The sequence below is a fragment of the Manis pentadactyla genome, chromosome 9 (genome assembly GCF_030020395.1).
Source record: "Manis pentadactyla isolate mManPen7 chromosome 9, mManPen7.hap1, whole genome shotgun sequence".
Classification (NCBI taxonomy): domain Eukaryota; kingdom Metazoa; phylum Chordata; class Mammalia; order Pholidota; family Manidae; genus Manis; species Manis pentadactyla.
Window position 1 is genome coordinate 75,123,593 of NC_080027.1, and position 25,907 is coordinate 75,149,499.

At 38.4% G+C, this 25,907-nt stretch overlaps 1 protein-coding gene across 1 annotated transcript in view; it reads left to right on the plus strand.

Moving 5' to 3' along the window:
- The first annotated feature begins 102 nt into the window (after positions 1-102).
- Positions 103-25,907, plus strand: part of PDHX (pyruvate dehydrogenase complex component X) — a 99,243-nt gene continuing 73,438 nt past the window's right edge. Inside the window, exons 1-2 of the mRNA XM_036891647.2 lie at positions 103-312; positions 24,848-24,928. Of these exons, the coding sequence (XP_036747542.2) occupies positions 120-312; positions 24,848-24,928 (274 nt within the window). The 5' untranslated portion in view covers positions 103-119. The remainder of the gene's footprint in view (positions 313-24,847; positions 24,929-25,907) is intronic.

Here is a 25,907-nt window from a genome sequence, read left to right on the forward strand (position 1 = left end):
CGCTGCCTGGAGATTCAGAGACTGCCCCTGACCGGAAGGCTGGGCCAACGAGTTGGGGGCGTGGCCTCTCGCGTAGGAGGAGGGGCCTGGGAAGGCCTCGGTGTCTGAGCGATCAGGCTATGCTGTGGACAGCCTGTGAGAAGGCCGGGAAGATGGCAGCCTCCTGGAGGCTAGGCTGTGACCCGCGGGTGCTGCGCTACCTTCCAGGCTTCGGTGGCTGCCGCAGCCGGGGGCTGACTAAGGGGGCTGCTGGGTGGTCTGTCGGCCTCGGCGCTAGTCGAAGATGGTTTCATAGCACACAGTGGCTGCAGGGTGAGTGGCCGGGGCTCGTTCGGCTTCTCTGTAGCTGAGCAACGGGCCTGGCTCAGGGGCCTTTTGATTGAGGGCCCGTCTGGGTGTGGAGGTGCCCAGGGCACCCTGCTCCCTTGTCCTTTTCTCGGTGAGGGTCCGCCGATTTGGCCTAGTGCAGGCCGCGAAAGTCTTGGGAGCTGGGAGAACCTGACTCCATTCCTGGCAGTCTGGTTGATGCGGCTTCTCTGTGACCTTGCTTGGAACTGGGTTATTGGTGAGGCGCGGAAAGAGATTCTAAACGCTCTTCCGATCACATCTCGGGTTCCTTTAGAATTGTCGAGCTGCCGAGTTTCAGAAGCCACTGTTAGCCGTTCTTATTCACTCTCAGGGCCTATTCCTATTGGGACATCTTTTCTACGAGGGCACTGGGGTTGCCCCACGCGACGACTAGTAAAGGGATTAATTTGTACATGCCCATGGCATCACAGACATGGGTCTGGAAGAATATTTTAAGCAAAGCATGGTCTTGAAAGAGTGAAAGTTTAGGAGGGGAATCACACCAAGAAGTTAATTATAGAAAATTGGCATTAAGTAATGATGTTGACACAACACAATTCTCAGTATTTAATTGTATATAACGTAGTATGCCAGGTATTATATCTCTTTGCATGGGGGTGGGTCGAGGGCAATACGACTAACATTTTTCGAATGTGATGCATCGCCTGCAAATCATTGTAGCACTCCACAGAATGAATTTTAATGTAAAAAAATAGGTGCAGTACGCATTGCCTGTATACTGTAAGCTACCTGAGGCTCAGAAAAGAATACCTTAGAGTCACACGATAAGATGAGTGCGCTGAGATTTTAAGATTTGCTGATGGGAACTATTTATTCCCATTTCCTCAGCGTAGTGTTTCATAAAATACCCCTTGGAGCAGTGGTTCTTGAACTGTGTATTAAATTCCCTGACCAACCTTCCCCCAGTATGTTAAGTATTGAACTTTCCTACAGCTCCCAGAGATTATGTCTGGGGTGGAGCTCAGCAGTCTGCATTTTACAAACAACCTTTGGTGAGTTTTGATATTTTAATGTTGGTGTTTGATGGGCTCCCCTTTAAGGCTCAGCTGCCTTAGAAAATCATGGAATAATGAATAACAGTTCAGTGTAGGAAATAATTGAGGAAGAGTGTTCTTAATTTGTTTGTAAAACAGATCATTTTGAGAATTTTCAAATGCTTCAGACTGCAGAGAAGGCAGCTTATGTCATTACACATAGAAATACGCATGCAGTTTTACGTGGTTTCCTTAGATTTAAATTAAGCCGTTGGAAACTCACTTAGGCCATCCTAATGTGATGCATCATAACATTTTATTTACCTCCTCCCCCCAACAAACAACTTTCTAACTAATAGTGAACATCATGTATCATCTGTAAGATTTAAGACACTGCATTGCAAGGAAGCAGAGTTAGTTTCCTAGTGCCTCCCTCTTCAGGACCCTGGTGATTACATTGGACCCATCTACATAAATCAGGATTCTTTCCCCTTCTAAAGATCAGCTGTTCAGCAATCTTAATCGCCCCTTGCAGTGTAACATATTTACAGCTTCTGGGTGTTAGGATGTGAAACATCTTGGGAGACATCATTATTCTGCCTACTTCAAAAGCTGTTGGGGAGCTCTAAGTTAATTAGAAATCTTGGATTTTTCCCTAATACTGAGCCAAAATTTGTCTTAACTCTTTATGTACAGATTTTTGTTTTGGCATGTTAAATACAGGGGCAATCCTTTAACTGTTTGTTTTCCAAATGTGAATTTTGCATTGTTTGTTTTTCTCTTAGCTTGGTAGGAATTGTAGTTTCCTAAAATTAAGCAACTATCTGGCAGTCTGTAGACACTGAATCAAGTACAACTGTTGAATTACTTCCTTTTTCACACACATCTATCCAGGATTTAAAAATCTTTAAGTTGCAAGTACAGTTGGGAATTTGGGTTTCTTTAAAAGGTGTTGATGAGCTGTTACATATGCCATGTGTCTAGCACTGCATAGAACTTATTTACTTCTCACAATAACCTAGCAAAGTTGGCATCTCCATCTTACTGGACAAAAATAGTAAGACTCAGAGAAATTAAAGGGTCTCCCAAAGCCACACAGCTATAAATATGTTAATGAACTGAAAGGGATGTATGTAAAAAAGAAAAAAAATATATATATATACACATACACACTATATATGTAATATGTTTTATAATACATATATATATTTAAGAGGGGAATCATGCATGTAACATTTTTATGTATATTTATACTATATATATATATATATATATATATATATATATATATATATATATATAATTTTTATCTGTGTTTAACAAATCTCTAACTTGTTTCATTCTTTCAACTGAAACATTGAGAAGGCAGAGACTATTCACTATTCTACTAGTACTTAGTGAAGAAGTGAGTGTTAGATGTCAGGTCCATAGGTATTGGGTACATGGTAGCTTGCTTAGAAAGTAGCTGACCTACTGAAGGAACAGATTCTCTGTATTCTGGCACATGGCCCAGTCAGTCATATTTAGCTTCAGGAGATGCCATGCTAAATTCTATATAGACCTTCTCCTTGAGGTTTTTATAGTCTGCTTGGGGAGAAAAGCAGTAAGGTCTTGGTTTCCACTGTGTGTGCAGTAGGCTCTGAGGGGTAAGTTCAGGATGATGAGGCAGTATGTAGGAAGGCTTCCTAGAGGTAACAGCCCTTCCAGGCTGAAAGAATAGCTGATGTAAAGGCCCAGAGGTCGTTATGATATTTATACAAGTGACATAGCATTTGTAAACAGTTTTTCAGCCTACTCTAGGCAGTTAGCTTTGAAGAGTTTCCATTGCTGCCCTTAAAGAGAAAATGCCATGTTTTGGAATTTGATTGATTATTTACTAATTAATAAAATCTTAAAATATGGGGTTTAAATGGTCTCTGAGGAATAGCATGTTGAATTTAAAATAAGATGTGAGTAGAAAATAAATGATTTTCAACCTTTGAAATGATTTGCCTACAGGCCTTGTCCATATAGATGTTAAATTCACATATCCAGAGGAGCTAAAAATCTAGGAAGTTATGGAAGGGCAGAGAGGTCTTTGGTAGGATGGCAAGTTGGCAGCTAGAGAACTGACATACATCATTTAAAAATTATTAACAAAATTTGAAAACTAGGAACTTCACATAAATCTAGATTTTTGTTTTCTCTTGAAAATTTAACATTAGGGTCTATATGGTGACAGTTGATTGGAACCAAGTAGATTGTTCTGTTTAGGTAATTGCTTTCTAGTATATCACTCTCCTCTCTTCTCTTGGAATTTGTTCACACCTCTTGTTGTTCTCCTTTTATGCCCTTATTTCTATGGGAAGCAGAAAATGAGATAGACTCGGAAAAATGGGGGAGACCAGATTGTGTGTGTGTGTATGTAAAGGAAGAAACTTCTTATAGATTTAATATGGAAATAAAGCATGTCTGGATCTAAAGAGAAGACTTTTAAGATGCTGCTAGCTCACTGCCTAGTCCCTGTAAGCACCTGAGGTTTTGATAGCAGTTCTCTAACAAGGAGGCAACTTCTTTAATAGGAACTTTTTTTAATTTTGGTATCATTAATATACAATCACATGAGCAACATTGTGATTACTAGATTCCCCCCATTATCAAGTCCCCACCACAAACCCCATTACAGTCACTGTCCATCAGCATAGTAAGATGCTATAGAGTCACTACTTGTCTTTGCTGTGCTATACTGCCTTTCCCATTTTTAATAGGAATTAATAGTATGATATTTTGCCAAAACATGGATACTGTTTTAGGCCTGGTCCTTATTAAATCCTTCTATACTGATACTGATGAGACTGTTGGCATTCTTTGAATTCTTTAACTGTGGAAACAGGAACACATTAGCTTAAGTAAAAACAGTATTGATCAGAAGGATACAACACCAGTATATGAAGTGCTTCTGTGCCCTGGGGAATGGTGAGGTTCCATCCATTTCCTGTAGGTTTCCCATTGTCTTCCCTCTTTCTCTGTTCTACTTTTTCTTCACAGACTTGCCAGTTTGCTTACTCATGGATTTTCTTTCTCTATAGTGTCAGTTTTGCCTTGCTTTAATGCTGATTCAGGCCCTTATGCTCCATGCTTTTTCAGTTTAGTTCAGGTGTGCACCATCCTTTCTCTTGGTCCCATTCCAGAATCCCTGGATAAGGAAGCTGATGGCCTGAGGTAGGTCAGCTGAGGTGTAGGGTACACAGGGCTAATTGTTTCAAAGGCTGCAGTTTGGACATTTTCTTTGAAAATGAAGTATGAGTTGGGAATCAACGATTGGCATGTCCGTTACTGTGACAATATGATTAAAGTAGGACAATAGTGAAGGGCTTCTCCGTTTCTAGGGTACATAATGATTAAGCAGAATGGTATGATCAGCAAAGCAGATCTAGGCTACTCAGTAGCTGAGCTATGTAGCCATCCAAGGAAAATAGGAAGAGGATAAATGAGGTCTTTGTAGAAGCAGCAGCATGAGAAGCTAATATTTGGATTGTCAGGAGCATTTAATACATAATTGCATTTCATTCTGTGTGTGAAAGTGGGATATTCCAAGTAACCATCACATATTGACCATTCACTGTTTACCACGCTTCATTTTAGATCATTTGCATTACTCCTGATCATCATAAGAGCCCTGCAAGGCTTAGTTGTGTTTTACAGGTGAAAAAATAGAGACTTAGTGAGGTTTAGCTCTTTGCCTAAGGTTGGTGAGTAAGTGGATGACAACATTGGAGCTATGCTCATAATACCTAGAGGAGGAGAAGGGGTCCTTTCTTGTTGGAATCTTGGAATGGATTTACTTTAACCGATCAGGGGTCTGGGTATAATAGACTTGACTAGTCATCTGTGTCCTCATCTCCCCCACAAAATTCATGCTTTGAAACCTAATACCCAGTGTGGTAGTAGGAGTTGGTGGGGTCCTTTGGGAGGGGACCCCTCATGAATGGGATTAGAACTCTTATGCAAGAGAACCCACATAGTTTCCTGGCCTTTCTGCCATGTGAGGATGCAGTGAGAAGGCAATGTCTGAACCAGGATGTGGATCCTTGTTAGGGACCACCCCAGATCTGCTGTTATCATGATGTTGGACTTCCCAGCCTCCAGCACCATGAGAATAATTGTTTATAAGCCATCAGTCTTGGGTATTTTGTTATGGCAGTCTGAGCAGACTAAGACACTGGGAAATGGGGTCACTAACTCAGAGCACATGTTCATAAGAAAGGTATACAGGGTGGAGCCAACATGGCAGCGTGAGTAGGACAGTGGGAATCTCCTCCCAAAAACATATATACTTTTGAAAATACAACAAACACAACTAGCCCTAAAAGAGAGACCAGAAGACGCAGGACAGTGGCCAGACTGCAGCTACACCAGCGAGAACCCAGCGACTCGCGAAGGGGGTAAGATACAAGCACCAGCCCGGCGGGACCCGAGCGCCCCTCCCCCCAGCTCCCGGCAGGAGAAGAATAGGCAGAGCGGGAGGGAGACGGAGCACAGGACTGCTGAACACCCAGCCCCAGCCACCCCCACCAGAGCACAGACACAGTGCGTGCGCGGAGGGCCCTGGATACTGGGGGAACAGGGCAGTAAGACCTCTGAGAGGGTGCTGAAGCTGATGCCCCTGTGACAAAGAAAAGCGGGGGCTTTTTGAAAGTCTTAAAGGGACAGGGACTTAACAGCTTGATGGAAACAACACAGGTCATAGTCCAGCAGCCGGAAATTACAGGGAAAACCGGGCGCACTAACCCCCTGGGCAACAGCTCTGAGACCCCTCACGGAGGTAAACAGCCAAACAGCCCCCCCATCCATTACGCCTCCGGGCGCTGCGAAAACAGAGAAGCAGCCTGAGACAAACTCCGCCCACAGAAAGGGAAATTCCTCCCTTCCGGCCAGGCAAGACACAAAGACCCACTCTACACGCAATTACCCAACACAAGCCACTAGGGGTCGCAGTTGTCCCAGTAAAGAAAGGCCAGTAGCAAGTGAAAATTTTGGCCCTCCCAGCTGACAGTCAATAGCACCTGTCAACATGAAAAGGCAAAAAAATATGATCCAGACAAGACTAACCCAGACAGCTTTGGCATCTGCTACATCTTCCCCTGAGAAGGAATCTGGGGAGATAGATTTAGCCAGTCTTCCTGAAAAAGAATTCAAAACAAAAGTCAAAAGCATGCTGATGGACTTGCAGAGAAATATGCAAGAACTAAGGAAGGAGAATACAGAAATAAAACAAGCTCTGGAAGGACTTCAAAACAGAATGGACGAGATGCAAGAGACCATTAATGGACTAGAAAACAGAGAACAGGAACGCAGAAAAGCTGATGCAGAGAGAGATAAAAGGATCTTCAGGAATGAAAGAATTTTAAGAGAGCTGAGTGACCAATCGAAAAGGAACAATATACGAATTATAGGTATACCAGAAGAAGTAGAGAGAGAAAAGGGGATAGAAAATGTCTTTGAAGAAATAATTGCTGAAAACTTCCCCAAACTAGGGGAAGAAATGGCCTCTCAGACCACAGAGGTACACAGAACTCCCATGACAAGGGATCCAAGGAGGGCAACACCAAGACACATAATAATGAAAATGGCAAAGATCAAAGACAAGGACAAAGTATTAAAGGCAGCCAGAGAGAAAAAAAAGGTTACCTACAAAGGAAAACCCATCAGGCTATCGTCAGACTTCTCAACAGAAACCCTACAGGCCAGAAGAGAATGGCATGATATACTTAATGCAATGAAACAGAAGGGCCTTTAACCAAGACTACTTTATCCAGCACGAATATCATTTGGATATGAAGGAGGGATTAAACAATTCCCAGACAAGCAAAAGTTGAGGGATTTGCCTCCCACAAACCACCTCTACAGGGCATACTACAGGGACTGCTCTAGATGGGAGCACTCCTAAAAAGAGCACAGAACAAAACACCCAACATATGAAGAATCGAGGAGGAGGAATAAGAAGGGAGAGAAGAAAACAATCTCCAGACAGTGTATATAACAGCTCAATAAGCGAGCTAAGTTAGGCAGTAAGATACTAAAGAAGCTAACCCTAAACCTTTGGTAACCACAAACTTAAAGCCTGCAATGGCAATAAATCCATACCTTTCAATAATCACCCTAATTGTAAATGGACTGAATGCACCAATCAAAAGACACAGAGTAATAGAATGGATAAAAAAGCAAGATCCGTCCATATGCTGCTTACAAGAGACTCACCTCAAACCCAAAGACAACGCACAGACTTAAAGTCAAGGGATGGAAAAAGATATTTCAAGCAAACAACAGAGAGAAGAAAGCAGGTTTTGCAATTCTGGTATCAGACAAAACAGACTTCAAAATAAAGAAAGTAACAAAAGACAAAGAAGGACATTACATAATGATAAAGGGCTCAGTCCATCAAGAGGATATAACCATTATAAATATATATGAACCCAATACAGGAGCACCAACATACCTGAAACAAATATTAACAGAACTGAAGGAGGAAATAGAATGCAATGCATTCATTCTAGGAGACTTCAACACACCACTCACTCCAAAGGACAGATCCACCAGACAGAAAGTAAGTAAGGACACAGAGGCACTGAACAACACGCTAGAACAGATGGACCTAATAGACATCTACAGAACTCTACATCCAAAAGCAACAGGATACACATTCTTCTCAAGTGCACATGGAACATTCTCCAGAATAGACCACATACTAGGACACAAAAAGAGCCTCAGAAAATTCCAAAAGATTGAAATCCTACCAACCAACTTTTCAGACTACAAAGGCATTAAACTAGAAATAAACTTCAAAGAAAGCAAAAAGGCTCACAAACACATGGACGCTAAACAACACACTCCTAAACAATCAATGGATCAATGACCAAATCAAAATGGAGATCCAACAATATATGGAAACAAATGACAACAACAACACTAAGCCCCAACTTCTGTGGGACACAGCAAAAGCAGTCTTAAGAGGAAAGTATATAGCAATCCAAGCATATTTAAAAAAGGAAGAACAAGCCCAAATGAATGGTCTAATGTCACAATTATCGAAATTGGAAAAAGAAGAACAAATGAGGCCTAAGGTCAGCAGAAGGAGGGACATAATAAAGATCAGAGAAGAAATAAATAAAATTGAGAAGAATAAAACAATAGCAAAAATCAATGAAACCAAGAGCTGGTTCTTCGAGAAAATAAACAAAATAGATAAGCCTCTAGCCAGACTTATTAAGAGGAAAAGAGAGTCAACACAAATCAACAGTATCAGAAATGAGAAAGGAAAAATCACAACAGATCTCGCAGAAATACAAAGAATTATTAGAGACTACTATGAAAACCTATATGCTAACAAGCTGGGAAACCTAGGAGAAATGGACAACTTCCTAGAAAAATACAACCTTCCAAGACTGACCCAAAAAGAAACAGAAAATCTAAACAGACCACTTACCAGCAACGAAATTGAAGTGGTAATCAAAAAACTACCAAAGAACAAAACCCCCGGGCCAGATGGATTTACCTCGGAATTTTATCAGACATACAGGGAAGACATAATACCCATTCTCCTTAAAGTTTTCCAAGAAATAGAAGAGGAGGGGATACTCCGAAACTCATTCTATGAAGCTAACATCACCCTAATACCAAAACCAGGCAAAGACACCACCAAAAAAGAAAACTATAGACCAATATCCCTGATGAACGTAGACACAAAAATACTCAACAAAATTTTAGCAAACTGAATTCAAAAATACATCAAAAGGATCGTACACCATGACCAAGTGGGATTCATCCCAGGGATGCAAGGATGGCACAACATTCGAAAGTCCATCAACATCATCCACCACATCAACAAAAAGAAAGACAAAAACCACATGATCATCTCCATAGATGCTGAAAAAGCATTTGACAAAGTTCAACATCCATTCATGATAAAAACTCTCAGCAAAATGGGAATAGAGGGCAAGTACCTCAACATAATAAAGGCCATCTGTGATAAACCCACAGCCAACATTATATTGAACAGCGAGAGGCTGAAAGCATTTCCTCTGAGATCGGGAACTAGACAGGGATGCCCACTCTCTCCACTGTTATTTAACATAGTACTGGAGGTCCTAGCCACGGCAATCAGACAAAACAAAAAAATACAAGGAATCCAGATTGGCAAAGAAGAAGTTAAACTGTCACTATTTGCAGATGACATGATACTGTACATAAAAAACCCTAAAGACTCCACCCCAGAACTACTAGAACTGATATCAGAATACAGCAAAGTTGCAGGATACAAAATCAACACACAGAAATCTGTGGCTTTCCTATATACCAACAATGAACCAACAGAAAGAGAAATCAGGAAAACAACTCCATTCACAATTGCATCAAAAAAAAATAAAATACCTAGGAATAAACCTAACCAAAGAAGTGAAAGACTTATACTCTGAAAACTACAAGTCACTCTTAAGAGAAATTAAAGGGGACACTAACAGATGGAAATGCATCCCATGCTCATGGCTAGGAAGAATTAATATCGTCAAAATGGCCATCCTGCCCAAAGCAATATACAGATTTGATGCAATCCCTATGAAACTACCAGCAACATTCTTCAATGAACTGGAACAAATAATTCAAAAATTCATATGGAAACACCAAAGACCCCGAATAGCCAAAGCAATCCTGAGAAAGAAGAATAAGGTAGGGGGGATCTCACTCCCCAACTTCAAGCTCTATTATAAAGCCATAGTAATCAAGACAATTTGGTACTGGCACAAGAACAGAGCCACAGACCAATGGAACAGACTAGACAATCCAGACATTAACCCAAACATATATGGTCAATAAATATTTGTTAAAGGAGCCATGGACATACAATGGTGAAATGACAGTCTCTTCGACAGATGGTGCTGGCAAAACTGGACAGCTACATGTAGGAGAATGAAACTGGACCATTGTCTAACCCCATATACAAAAGTAAACTCAAAATGGATCAAAGACCTGAATGTAAGTCACGAAACCATTAAACTCTTGGAAGAAAACATAGGCAAAAACCTCTTAGACATAAACATGAGTGATCTCTTCTTGAACATATCTCCCCGGGCAAGGAAAATAACAGCAAAAATGAACAAGTGGGACTATATTAAACTGAAAAGCTTCTGTACAACAAAAGACACCATCAATAGAACAAAAAGGAACCCTACAGTATGGGAGAATATATTTGAAAATGACACATCTGATAAAGGCTTGACGTCCAGAATATATAAAGAGCTCACACGCCTCAACAAACAAAAAACAAATAACCCAATTAAAAAATGGGCAAAGGAACTGAACAGACGGTTCTCCAAAAAAGAAATACAGATGGCCAACAGATACATGAAAAGATTTTCCACGTCGCTAATTATCAGAGAAATGCAAATTAAAACTACAATGAGGTATCACCTCACACCAGTAAGGATAGCTGCCATCCAAAAGACAGAGAACAACAAATGTTGGCAAGGCTGTGGAGAAAGGGGAACCCTCCTACACTGCTGGTGGGAATGTAAATTAGTTCAACCATTGTGGAAAGCAGTATGGAGGTACATCAAAATGCTCAAAACAGACATACCATTTGACCCAGGAATTGCACTCCTAGGAATTTACCCTAAGAATGCAGCAGTCAAGTATGAGAAAGACCAATGTACCCCTATGTTTATTGCAGCACTATTTACAATAGCCAAGAATTGGAAGCAACCTAAATGTCCATCTATAGATGAATGGATAAAGAAGATGTGGTACATATACACAATGGAATACTACTCAGCCATAAGAAAAGGGCAAATCCTACCATTTGCAGCAACATGGATGGAGCTGGAGGGTATTATGCTCAGTGAAACAAGCCAAGCAGAGAAAGATAAATACCAAATAATTTCACTCATCTGTGGAGTATAAGAACAAAGGAAAAACTGAAGGAACAAAACAGCAGCGGAATCACAGAACTCAAGAATGGACTAACAGGTACCAAAGGGAAAGGGACTGGGGAGGATGGGTGGGTAGGGAGGGATAAGGGGGGGAGAAAAAGAGGGGTATTAAGATTAGCATCCATAGGGGCGGTGGGAGAAAGGGGAGGGCTGTACAACACAGAGAAGACAAGTAGTGATTCTACAACATTTTGCTACGCTGATGGACAGTGACTGTAAAGGAGTATATAAGGGGGACCTGGTATAGGGGAGAGCCTAGTAAACAAAGTATTCGTCATATAAGTGTAGATTAATGATAAAAAAAAAAAAAGCAGTTCCTGTATGGTGACCTCCAATGAGTTCTACACAATGATATAAAGGGCATATAAAAGTGTAGGCAAAGGGTCTGTTTGTGTTTATACAGAGGATCAAAGCCTAATTGGGCTACCCCGAAAATGAACTAAGATACGATATGAAAAAGAACTTCCAACATCAGCACTCTCGGGAAGACTCATGACAGAAGATGATCAGCAAAAAAAAAAAAACCCCAACAAAGATCCACGCAGTGCCACAGGTGTAGATACACTCATCCCACCAGTTCCTGGACTTGCCATGGGAATGATGAAGGAGATATCTAAGCTGGCCTGTGCATACAGTAAAACAACAAATTTGACTGGATCTATACTGTTGGAACTCATCCAAGAATTAGGAGAAGTGCAAATTGTAGCATTCCAAAATCTTACAACCACAGACTATTTACTGTTAAAAGAACATATGGGATGTGAACAGTTCCCAGGAATGGGTTGTTTCAATTTATCTGAATTCTCTCAGACTGTTCAGGTTCAGTTGGACAATATCCACCATATCATAGATAAGTTTTCACAAAAGCCTAAGGTGCCTAACTGGTTTTCTTGGTTTCACTGGAGATGGCTGGTAATTGCAGGTATGCTTTGGTTATGTAACTATACTCCTATTATGTTAATGTGTGTGCACAATTTAATTAGTAGTTTAAAACCTATCCATGCTGAAGTTACTCTACAAGAAGATATGTCAAAGAAATAATCAATCTTCCCAGGTTTTCTTCTGCCTGCTACTTCTATAGCTTTTCTTCTTCCTACCTAATTACAACCTTTAAATAGAACTCGTGCCACATGTCGAATTTACCGAGTATCATAATTCCTCCAAGTGGTAAAGATACCTCAAGACAAATGCTGGGCATAGAAGCCACAGGGCATAAATATGCAAAGAAGTAAAAAGCTAACCTTTTCAAACAATAAGGCTTCCCTCTCACTTACCAACTTTACATTTCCCTGTATGGCCCCGGAAGATGACTGGTTAGCCAGAGACGGGTAAGATTCCTCAAGGGAGGAACAACCTAAGACAGGCACAGTTGCAGGGGGCCATCAGGTGAGAAAATGGGGATCAGCAGAGGTGAGGCTTAGAACCTCCCCCCTCATGTTCTGAGAGAAATCTTCTGCATACATGGATGTTTATTGCCCTTGTCTAGCTCGGATTAACACATAGTCTACAGGCACACACCTGATCATCTACATTTGCTCTCTTACAACACTAAACTGTTTTCTACCTTTATCTCGTATCTACCTACCACTTCAGCATTTTATTAAAAATAATAATAATAAAGAGAGAAATGTGGTATCCACATATAAATCAAGTTTAAAAATCAAATGAATATTCATATTTGAACTGACTGTTTATAGTTCATAATGCATGAACAAAACCGAAAGCTTCTGTTATGACTGCCCTTGCACTGTTCACCATGTAACTTACTCACTATGTAAGAATTTGTTCTCCATGTAAGAACTTGTTTGTTATGCTTCAGAAGATTGGAGACTGACGAAAATTAGGCTTGGGGTGGATTAATGATTGTGCATTGTGTATTGACCCCCCTATACAGAATTTTATTGTTGTTAACAACTATTTGATCAATAAATATGAGAGATGCCCTCACCAAAAAAATATATATATATATATATAAACACACTTCCAATTGTAAAATAAATAAGTAACCAGGATGTAATGTATAGCATAAGGAATATAGTCAAAATATGGTAACAACTTGGTATGGTGATAGCTGGTACCTAGAATTATCATGTGTATAAATGTTGAATCACTGTGTTGTACACCTGAAACTAATGTAATACTGTGTGTCAACTACCCTTCAATAAAAAAAAAAAAAAAGAAAGGTATACAGCTGAACAAAATTGGGTGTCTGCTGGGAATAAATTGAGGGAGGGGGTTTGGGTATAGTAGCATTGAGAGCTTACTATATATCATGTACCCTTCTAAGCACTTTATATGACCTACCTCATTTAGCACTCTAAACAGCTAATGTTGTGCTCTGGTAATAAAATTCCCTTTTCTCCACAGATCTGACTGACGCCAGAGTGTGTTTCCTTAATCACATTCTACCTTGATGTCAAATACAGCTTGGCTGTAGATACCAGAACAGTGTCAGCATGCTGAAGTTTTGTTCACTATGTGTATATTATGTGTGAACACCTCTCCTTTTTGCTTTCATAATGAAGTGAGAATATTTTTGCAATATCTACATTGTGAAGTGATATTTTGGTGACAGTCATGATACCATTTTTGAACAATTTAAGATACTAAAACTCTAGGCTGTATAAAGGACAGAAGGACTCTTAAGAGAGAGTATGTTAGTATTCCATCTGTAAGTTTCTAAGATGATACACCCTTAAATTTGCCTGGAGCTTCATTTGCCTTTTACAAGAAAATATGTAAGTTTCCAAACTATTTTGCATGTGTTTATTTTTTTGCTAGACTCATTGGTGGTGTGATGATTTTTCTTTGCCCTTGTTCCAGGATGTCAAAATAAACTGGAATTCCTGTAGAATTTTAATTTTACAAGTTTTGTACCAAAAACACCAGTATTGCAAGCTAAAACCTTTTCTAAAGTGTTTGGTTTATTATTTCACTCAGAGGAAATAATTCTATAGCTACAGACTACCTAATAATTCTAGCCAGCCTCCTCACAAATGTGTTACTGGATACTAACTGTGAAATTTTTCTTACTACTTATGTGTCACCCTTCTGTTTCCTATCTAGAATTCCCACCTCCTTTGCATATGTTCCCCTCATCTAGAATATATCTGCTCATCTCTTCCCCTTGTTTTTATTTGCCTAGCATAGATTTTTTTAATTAAAAAATTATTGTCATAAAATATACATAAAATTTACCTTTGTAACTATTTTTTTTATTTGGTATCATTAATATACAATTACATGAGCAACATTGTGGTTCCTAAATTCTCCGCATTATCAAGTCCCCACCACATACCCCATTACAGTCACTGTCCATTAGCTTAGTAAGATGCTATAGAATCACTACTTGTCTTCTCTGCGCTATACTGCCTCCCCCGTGCACCCCCACACTAACTTATGTGTGCTAATGGTAATTTCCCTTATTCCCCTTCTCCCTTCCTTCCCATCCCCCGCCCTCACAGTCCCTTTCCCTTTGGCAACTGTTAGTCCATTCTTGGGTCTGTCAGTATGCTTGGGTTTTGTTCCTTCAATTTTGCTTTGTTCTTATGCTCCACAGATGACTGAAATCATTTGGTACTTATCTTTCTCCACCTGGCTTATTTCACTGAGCATAATACCCTCTAGCTCCATCCATGTTGTTGCAAATGGTAGGATTTGTCTTCTTCTTATGGCTGAATAGTATTCCATTGTGTATATGTACCACATATTCTTTATCCATTCATCTACTGATGGACACTTAGGTTGCTTCCATTTCTTGGCTATTGTAAATAGTGCTGTGATAAACATAGGGGTGTATATGTCTTTTTGAGACTGGGAAATTGAATTCTTAGGGTAAATTTCTAGGAGTGAAATTCCTGGGTCAAATGGTATTTCTATTTTTAGTTTTTTGAGGAACCTCCATACTGCTTTTCACAATGGTTGAACTAGTTTACATTCCCATCAGCAGTGTAGGAGGTTTCCCCTTTCTCTGCATCCTCACCAGCATTTGTTGTTCCTATTCTTTTCTATGTTGGCCATCCTAACTGGTGCAAGGTGACATCTCATTGTGGTTTTAATTTCCATTTCCCTGATAATTTGTAATGTGGAGCATCTTTTCATGTGCCTGTTGGCCATCTGAATTTCTGCTTTGGAGAATTGTCTGTGCATATCCTCTGCTATTTTTTAATAGGGTTATTTGCGTTTTGGGTGTTGAGGCATGTGAGTTCTTTATATATTTTGGATGTTAACCCCTTGTCAAATATGTCATTTACAAATATATTCTCCCATACTGTAAGATGCCTTTTTGTTCTGCTGATGGTGTCCTTTGCTGCACAGAAGCTTTTTAGGTTAATGTAGTCCCATTTGTTCATTTTTTATTTTGTTTTCCTTGCCTGAGGAGATGCATTCAGGAAAAAGCTGCTCATGTTTATATTGAAGAGATTTTTGCCTATGTTTTCTTCTAAGAGTTTTATGGTTTTATGATTTACATTCAGATCTTTGATCCATTTTGAGTTTACTTTTGTGTATGGGGTTAGACAATAATCCAGTTTCATTCTCTTACTTATAGCTGTCCAGTTTTGCCAGCACCAGTTGTTGAAGAGGCAGTCATTTCCCCATTCTATATCTGTGGCTCCTTTATCGTGTATTAATTGACCATATATGCTTCGGTTTATATCTGGGCTCTCTAATCTATTCCACTGGTCTATGAGTCTGTTTTTGTGCCAAAACCAAATTGTCTTGATTACTGTGGCTTTGTAGTAGAGCTTGAAGTCAAGGAGCGTAATTCCCCCACTTTATTCTTCCTTCTCAGGATTGCTTTTGCTATTCGGGGTCTTTTGTGGTTCCATATGTATTTTAGAACTATTTGCTCTAGTTCGTTGAAGAATGCTGTTGGTATTTTGATAGGGATTGCATTAAATCTGTAGATTGCTTTAGACAGGATGGCCATTTTGACAATATTAATTCTTCCTATCCATGAGCACGGGATGTTTCCATTTATTGGTATCTTCTTTAATTCTCTCATGAGGGTCTTGTAGTTTTCAGAGTATAGGTCTTTCAATTCCTTGGTTAGGTTTATTCCTAGGTATTTTATTCTTTTTGATGCAATTGTGAATGGAATTGTTTTCCTGATTTCTCTTTCTGCTAGATCATCGTTAGTGTATAGGAAAGGAACAGATTTCTGTGTATTAATTTTGCATCCCACAACTTTGCTGAATTCAGATTTTAGATCTAGTAGTTTTGGAGAGGATTCTTTAGGGTTTTTTTTATGTACAATATCATGTCATCTGCAAACAGGGACAGTTTGACTTCTTCCTTGCCAATCTGGATGTCTTTTATTTCTTTGTGTTGTCTGATTGCTGTGGCTAGGACTTCCAGAACTATGTTGAATAAAAGTGGGGAGAGTGGGCATTCTTGTCTTGTTCCCAATCTTAAAGGAAAAGCTTTTAGCTTCTCGCTGTTAAGTATAATGTTGGCTGTGGGTTTGTCATATGTCGCCTTTATTATGTTGAGGTACTTGCCCTCTATACCCATTTTGTTGAGAGTTTTTATCATGAATGGATGTTGAATTTTGTTGAATGCTTATTCAGCATCTATGGAGATGGTCATGTGGTTTTTGTCCTTGTTTTGTTGATGTGGTGGATGATGTTGATGGATTTTTGAATATTGTACCATCCTTGCATCCCTGGGATGAATCCCATTTGATCATGATGGATGATCTTTTTGATGTATTTTTGAATTCAGTTTGCTAATATTTTGTTGAGTATTTTTGCATCTATGTTCATCAGGGATATTGGTCTGTAATTTTCTTTTTTTGTGGTGTCTTTGCCTGGTTTTGGTATTACAGTGGTGTTGGCCTTGTAGAATGAGTTTGGGAGTATTCCCTCCTCCTACTGTTTTGGAAAACTTTAAGGAGGATGGTTATAAGGTCTTCACTAAATGTTTGATAAAATTCAGCAGTGAATCCATCTGGCCCTGGAGTTTTGTTAGGTAGTTTTTTGATTACCAATTCAGTTTCCTTGCTGTAATTGGTCCATTCAGATTTTCTGTTTCTTCTTGGGTCTGCCTTGGAAGGTTGGATTTTTTGAGAAAGTTGTCCATTTCTTCTAGGTTATCCAGTTTGTTACCGTATAATTTTTCATAGTGTTCTCTCATAATTCTTTGTATTTCTGTGGTGTCCATAGTGATTCTTCCTTTCTCATTTCTGATTCTGTTTGTGTGTGTAGACCCTCTGTTTTTCTTGATAAGTCTGGCTAGGGTTTATCTATTTTGTTTATTTTCTCAAAAAACCAGCTCCTGCTTTCATTGATTCTTTTATTGTTTTATTTTTCTTGATTTTATTTATTTCTGCTCTAATCTTTATTAGGTCCCTCCTTCTACTGACTTTGGGCCTTATTTGTTCTTCCTTTTCTAGTTTCATTAATTGTGAGTTTTGACTGTTCATTTGGGATTGTTAATCTTTCCTGAGGTAGGCCTGTATTGCAATATACTTCCCTCTTAGCACAGCCTCCACTGCATCCCACAGATTTTGCGGGGTTGGATTATTGTTGTCATTTGTCTCCATATATTGCTTGATCTCTGTTTTTATTTGGTCATTGATCCATTGATTATTTAGGAGCATGTTATTAAGCCTCCATGTGTCTGTGGGCTTTTTCGTTTTCTTTGCGTAATTTATTTCTAGTTTCATACCTTTGTGGTCTGAGAAGCTAGTTGAGAATACAATTTCAGTCTTTTTGTATTTACTGAGGGTCTTTTTGTGGCCTAGTATATGATCTATTCTTGAAAATGTTCCATATGCACTTGAAAAGAATGTGTATCCTGTTGCTTTTGGGTGGAGTGTTCTGTAGATGTCCGTTAGGCCCATCTGTTCTACTACGCTGTTCATTGCCTCTGGCTTCTTACTTATTTTCTGACTGGTTCATCTGTCCTTTGGAGTAAGTTGTGTGTTGAAGTCTCCTAAAATAAATGCTTTGCATTCTATTTTCTCCTTTAATTCTGTTTGTATTTGTTTCACATATGTAGGTGATCCTATGTTAGGTGCATAGATATTTATAATAGTTTTATCCTCTTGTTGGACTGACTCCTTTATCATTATGTAATGGCCTTCTTTGTCTCTTGTGACTTTCTTTGTTTTGAAGTCTATTTTGTCTGATACAAGTACTGCAACTCCTGCTTTTTTCTCCCTATTAATTGCATGAAATATATTTTTCCATCCCTTCACTGTTAGTCTGTGTATGTCTTTGGTTTTGAAGTGAGTCTCTTGTAGGCAGCATATAGACGGGTCTTGTTTTTTTATCCATTCAGTGACTCTGTGTCTTTTGATTGGTGCATTCAGACCATTTACATTTAGGGTGATTATCAATAGGTATGTACTTACTGCCATTGCAGACTTTAGATTTGTGGTTACCAAAGGTTCAGGGGTAATCCCTTACTATCAAATGGTCAATTTAACTCACTTAGTATGCTATTACAAACACAACCTAAAGGTTCTTTTTTTTGTTCCCCTCCTTTTTCTTCCTCCTCCATTCTTTATATTTTAGGTATCTTATTCTGTACTCTTTGTCTATCCCTTGATTGACTTTGGGGGTAGTTGATTTGATTTTGCATCTGCTTAGTAATTAATTGTTCTACTTTGCTGTGGTTTTATTTCCCCTGGTGACAGCTATTTAGCCTTAGGAATACTTCCATCTATAGGAGTCCCTCCAAAATGCACTGTAGAGGTGGTATGTGGGAGGTAAATTCTCTCAACTTTTGCTTATCTGAAAATTGTTTAATCCCTCCTTCAAATTTAAATGATAACCTTGCTGGGTAGAATATTCTTGGTTCGAGGCTCTTCTGTTTCATTGCATTGAATATATCATGTCACTCCCTCTGGCCTGTAAGGTGTCTGTTGAGAAATCTGACAACAGCCTGATGAGTTTTCCTTTGTATGTGATCTTTTTCCTCTCTCTAGCTGCTTTTAAAAGTCTGTGTTTATCCTTGATCTTTGTCATTTTAATTATTATATGTCTTGATGTTGTCTTCCTTGGGTCCCTTGTGTAGGGAGATCTGTGCACCTCCATGGCCCAAGAGACTATCTCCTTCCCCAGATTGGGTAAGTTTTCAGTAATTACCTCCTCAATGACACTTTCTATCCCTTTTTCTCTCTTCTTCTTCTTCTTCTTCTGGTACCCCTATAATGCGAATATTGTTCTGTTTGGATTGGTCATACAATTCTCTCAATATTCTTTCATTCTTAGAGATCCTTTTTTCTCTGTGCCTCAGCTTCTTTGTATTCCTCTTCTCTAATTTCTATTCCATTTACCATCTCTTCTACAACATCTAATCTGCTTTTAAATCCCTCCATTGTATGTTTCATTTCAGATATGGAATTTCTTAATGATTGTATCTCCATCTTAAATTTGTTCCTGAGTTCTTGAATATTTTTCTGTACATCCATGAACATGGTTATAATTTTTATTTTGAACTCTCTTTCAGGAAGATTGGTTAGTTCAGTTTCATTTGGCCCTTTTCCTGGGGTTTGTGAGGTTTTGGTATAAACTAGGTTCCTTTGACATTTCATATTTTCTATGTGGCGCCCTCTAGTGCCCAGAAGCTCTTGTCTGTGGAGCTGCTCAGCCCCTAGAGTGAGGTTGGGGGTCTCAGAAGAGTGGTACTGGTGCCTGGTGGGAGAAAAGAGCTGTTTCCTTCTTCCTGGCTGCAGTGCCTGTCTCCAGTGTCAGAGCCAGTGGGCCAAGCACACAGGTGTAAGCCTCTGAGCTTTGAATCTCTATCTGTTATATGCGGGTCCTCCCTCTGGCTGGCCTGATGCCAGCGCAGTGACTGCCAGTTTGTGAACTGGTGCCGGCAGGCCAGGAGGAAGGCGCAGCAGGCTGTGTGTCACAGTGGGGGGCCTCGGAGCTGAGTAGCCAGCCAGGGGGATGGAGCACCTGAAGCTCCTCAAAGTTCCCAACTTGCTGGGCAGAGCACTCCCAAACCTTGTCCACCTATCCCTTCTCCCACATAGCAAGCTCCTTGCAAACACCGCCCCTTCAGTAGCCCTCTTGCTGCTAGGAAGCCTCTTGGACTACCCGCCTTTCCTTTGTCCCAGAGCAGCTGGATGTGGAGCCCCATCCTCCTCAAATGGCCAGAATCTCAGTCTCTCAAGTGCTCCACCTGTTCCAGTTCCCCAACCTCACCAACCTCCAGAGCACCATGCACTGTAGGTTTGTGCTCCAAAGCATATCTCCAGGGCTGTGTGTTCAGCAGTCTTAGGCTTCCACCCCCTCCCCACTCCATCTCTCTTCCTCCCACCAGTGAGCTGGGGTGGGGGAAGGGCTTGGGTCCTGCTGGATCAAGGCTTTGGTACATTACCCTGATTTGTGAGCTCGGTTCTGTTCTCCAGGTGTATGCAGTCTGGTGCAACCTTCTTTCCTGTTGGCTGTTTTAGGATTAGTTGTATTAACTATATTTTTGTGCTGTGTGTGGTTTTGGGAGGAGTTCTCTGTTTCACCTCTCACACTGCCATCTTGAATCAATCTTCTCCCTTTGTAACTATTTTTAAGTGTACAGTTCCATGGCTTTAAGTACATTCACATTGTTGTGCAACCATCACCACCATCCATCTCCAAAACTTTTTCCTTTTACCCATACTGAAACTCCATTCTCATTAAAGAGTAACTCTTCACTCCCTTCTCTCCTCAGCCCCTGGAACCACTGTTCTATTTTCTGTCTTTATGAAATTTGCCTGTTCTAAGTACTTTGTACAGGAGGAATCATACAACATTCACCTTTTGGTCCCTGGCTTATTTCTCTTAGCATAATGTCTTCAGGTGTCATCCATTTCATTGCAGGAATCCGAATTTCCTTCCTTGAGGCTGAATCATATTTCATTGTATATACATACATACCATTTGCTTATCCATCCATCTGTAGACAGACATTTGGATTGTTTCCATCTCTTGGCTGTTGTGAATAATGCTGCTATGAATGTGAGTGTATAAATATCTATTCAAGTCCCTGCTTTCAATTCTTTGGGGTGTATACCCAGAGGTGGGATTGCTGCAGATAGTGGTAATTTTGTGTTTAATTTTTTAGGTAACTGTCAAATGTTTTCTGTAGTGGCTGCACCACTTTACTTTCCCACCAGCAGTGCATAAGGATTCCAGTTTCTCCACATCTTGTCAATACTCATGTAGTTTTGTTTTTTTGATAATAGTCACATTCTAATGATAATGAAGTGGTACTAGAATAGATTTTTTTTTTTTCCTTTCTTGATCAGCCAGAATCTCAGCTCTCATAGCTTTTTGGTATTCTCATGGTGGTACTTTTATCTACTACCCTCTAGTACTTCTGTATTTATCTTGACTGGCTATTTAAACTGTAATCCTTTTAGGAGGTCAAGATTTTGATTGTATATAGGTCTGTGTCTTAACTACTATTGCCATTTTGGAGTATATCCTTTCAGTCTCTGAGTATGTACAAGCTCAGCGGGTAGAAATTGGATCATGCCCTATATACTGTTTGTTGGGCATGTTTTATGTCTTTTATCATGCCATTACCTGTAAATGCTATCTTCAAATAAACTATTCTGCATACATTTTCTGTTGTGCATTGACAATTCCAGTCTACTCTTACACCACTACCGCACCAGAATAACTATTTGAACATAGAAGACTTATATGACAAGCCCTCATTTTTTAAAAAATTTGCTTTAGCTGCCTTTTTTCAAAGCTGCAGCGTTAGTATTATTGTATGCCCTGGTGTTCATTTTTAAATTGCCTGTGCTTGATTCTGCTTTGTTTAATCCAGCCTGCAGATGGCAGAATTGTTATATTTGAACAGAAATTTTAAAGGTCCAGTTTTATTTAATGAGTGTTTGCCTTGAAAGGAGAGGTGATGAAATGAGCAGCATCTCTACTAAAGAAACAGCACGTTAATGTTGTAACAGGGAGCTACACTAAGAAAGCACTGGGTAATTTGGTCTATCTTGATTTTACGATTTTTGTCTGTTCTGTTTGGATTATAGTCGTATAAATGGACTAGAGCATGATGCTCAAGCACTACAATATGTAAATTGCTGAATTTCCTTAATTATTTTAGTCACAGTAATGGAGCTTAGATCTGCTTCATATTAGCCACAAAGCAATTTGTTCTGCTTTTGTATTTTAAGAGTGTGCTTATCCTAATCTCTTTTTTTAATCTGGAGACCCTTTAAAATTGACAATGATAGGTCATCAATTTAAAGCCTTGATATAATTGATTTTACTGAAGTATGACTGTTCTTAGGATAAAAAAAATACTTCAGGGAACAAGAAATTAGATGAGTGTGCTATATTTGAAGTTGAATACATAAGTATTCCACAGAAAGATTAGAAGAGCAGATTTGGAGAAATATAAGAATTTCTTATAGAAACTGATAAAAAAAAATTCAGTGATAGATTTCTATGTGCCTGATATAGCAGGTAAAGCAGCAGTATTGTAAGCAAAACTTTTATTTGTGTTATTGTGTTGAGGCAAAAAAAAAAAATGATTGAGCTCTAGTGATTTGTGAGACCATAAAAATCAGTATATTTAAATATAGACTGGAAATGTGCATTACCATAGTCATTAAAAAATTTGAGTATGTTTTTTAACTGTAAAAGAAGGACAGACTTCATAAACCATAATTTGCTTGCTTGATAGTAAGGAATAGAACACTAAAATTACTACAAAAGGGTTAAACACTCAATTTTGGGTATTTTTTAGTACTAGTTGAAATAACCTGTAACACCAGATGAGGAGAAACCACATTTTTTTATTCTTACTTATGGTTGTGCCCAGTTATTAATAGGAAATACTGTTTGTGTATATTTCAAGGCTTTCTCAGTTTGACAGAAGAAGGGTAGAATGTACTGCTTACTGAAATGAAAAAGGAAGCTATATTTAATTTCTAGTGAAATTAAACAGTATTAGGTATAGGTCAAAATTCCAGAAAATCTAGAAAAGCCCTCACTATCTCAATAGAATTGATAACAGTTATAAGGAATTGATATTAATTATGTGCTGCCTTCTCACTCAAAGCTGATGCTATGATTGTGTAATCAACTTTCCCACTGGAAAAATACATTTTGAAAAGATGTGTATAGTGGTTCAGTCTAAAGAGGATATACTAGAATGAAATATATACTAGTGTTAATAAATTAATGCTTATGTCTTGAAATGATTTTCTAGCATGAAAGTCTGAGGATGGGTTGGTTAATCAGGAAATACATCACACATTTTACTCAGTAGTAAGCCAGTATAATCAGTCAAGAGCTAGTACTGAATAATGGAGATGTCTAAAATGTCTTTGGTTTTGTCACCTTCATTTCAGAGTAAGGATATTGATCTGTTAAAGAATTTTTATATTTTATTATCATTATTCAGATAAGCAATTTCAAGTCATCCATGAAGGGTGACTATACGAGGAATGATTATGTTCTTTTTATTTTTAAAATATGAAAATTTTTGAGGTTCTTGAATACTTAAAAAGTGCAAAAGCTTCATAATGTTGTCCTTGATGTCAGGCATAATGGAAAAGTGAAGGTCTCATAGGTGAGAAATTATAAAAGGAGAGAGAATAATAAAATAAATATGAATTATATCATGGTAACTAGAACCAGTCATAAAAATACTGAAGAGAGATTTTTGTTTTAAGAGATTCAGTATAGGTGTTTGTCATAAGTTGGAATCTGGATGTACAATCATTGGAGTCTGTTTATTTTCTTTGAAGTGGAGCTCTATTAATATATATTTAATATGTATATGATTATGAAATATTCAGTCTCTTAATGGCAGCCTTGAACTTTTTATTTGAAGCAGCATTTTGGGCCTTTTTTTTAAAGCTATGTTTTTCAAGAAGAGACTGGCTTCTTGTCATGGTGCTATTAGAAGGTAATTTTTTGTTTGTTTTCTTTTATTAACCCCATTTGTCACTGAGCTTAAAATGCTGAGACTTGGGCTAGCTATACATTTTTAAGGCAAATGTTTTTGTTTTCTTCATCAACCCGTGTAAAAAATGGAAAACATGCAGACAACATACAATGTAGGGGATTAGAAAGCCCATTTAATTGTTTCCAATGTGTTTTGTTTATCAAGCTTTGAGGACCTTTTAAGAATTCTTGCAATTAAGGGTAGGACTGTTACGGTTTGCATTTGGAGATGCATTACTGATGTTAAGTTGTTAAGTTTGCCTGTGTGTTTTGTGTTTTCGCTAAAGACACTTCCCCAAATTCCAATTCACTCAAGAATTTAGTGCTCCGGTGTTTTATAGATAGTAATGCACTGAGGTTGTGCATAGCCGTTTGCTTCATTTTTGACCTATTGGGCATCTTCATGTGCCTATTTTAGTCTACAAGGACTAGTTTTGTTTTTTTTTATTGAGAATTTTATGTTTCCATACTATTTACTTGACACTTAGCTTGACCACTGGGGAGTATTTTACATTTTAAGATATTTTCTTTCTCAAATTGAGTTTGATATTAATTTACTTGAATTTTTTATTGATGCCTCATGAGGTATATTATTTTTTTGTGGCTCATCTTTCCTTTTTTTCAATTTCAGCTGATCCTGTTAAAATACTTATGCCATCACTATCTCCTACAATGGAAGAAGGGAACATTGTGAAATGGCTGAAAAAAGAAGGTGAGCAGGTATATTACCAATGCCTTGTGTTATTTGATCATTTTTTTTCTAGTAAGTTATATTACACAAAACATGATATAAATGAAATAAATTATATTCCTCTGCTAGTTAATCTAAGTTTGTTTAAATAAAATATTCCCATGATAATATAGCAAAGGCTTTCTGGGTTCAGCCTGTAACTTTTCTCCACAAGCAGAGAATGGTAAAATATTTTAAGGCTTTTTTCTAAGTTTTAGTTGTTATACTTTCAGTTTCAAAGAGCTCCTTAAGTTAATTTAAAACTTTATGATGATTTTTGTGTGTATTTTTTTCCTAGAGCTAAGCAACTTGATTATAAATTTTTTTGGAAACAACAAATATTTAAATAAGAATAAGGAAAACTGTCAAAAGAAGAGCAGTAGAGAAGGGTTGTAGCCCTACTAGAAATTAAAACATATTTTAAGCCTCTGTAATTAAAACTGTGTTATTGATGCTTAAAAAGACAGACTTAATAGAAGGGAATAGAAAATGAGGAAATAGGTGCAGTTCCACATGGGTATTTAATGTATAATGAAGGAGGACAGTATTAGATTCATTTCTTGTAATATGCCAAGAATAAATCACAAATGATTGGGACATATAATGTACAAAAATGAAACCATACAAGTACTAAGGAAAAAATTAGTGAATTTCTCTGAACCTGGAAGTGAAATAAACACTCTGAATAGTACAACTCAAAATCTAGAGGTAATAAGGGAAATACTGATAAATTTAGTGATAAAAAGAACTTGTGTAGCTGAAAATATAAGTGAAAAAAAGAGACAAATTGAAGAAGAATCTTTGCAGTATTTATCACAAAGGGTTAATATTCCAAAAAAATCAACGAATAGGAAAATAGGCAAGATATATGAAGTTAAGAATGGCAAATTGATTTTAAACATGTGGGAAGTTACTAAATCTTTTAACTAGTAAAAAAAGCAAATAATACTACACCGAGATG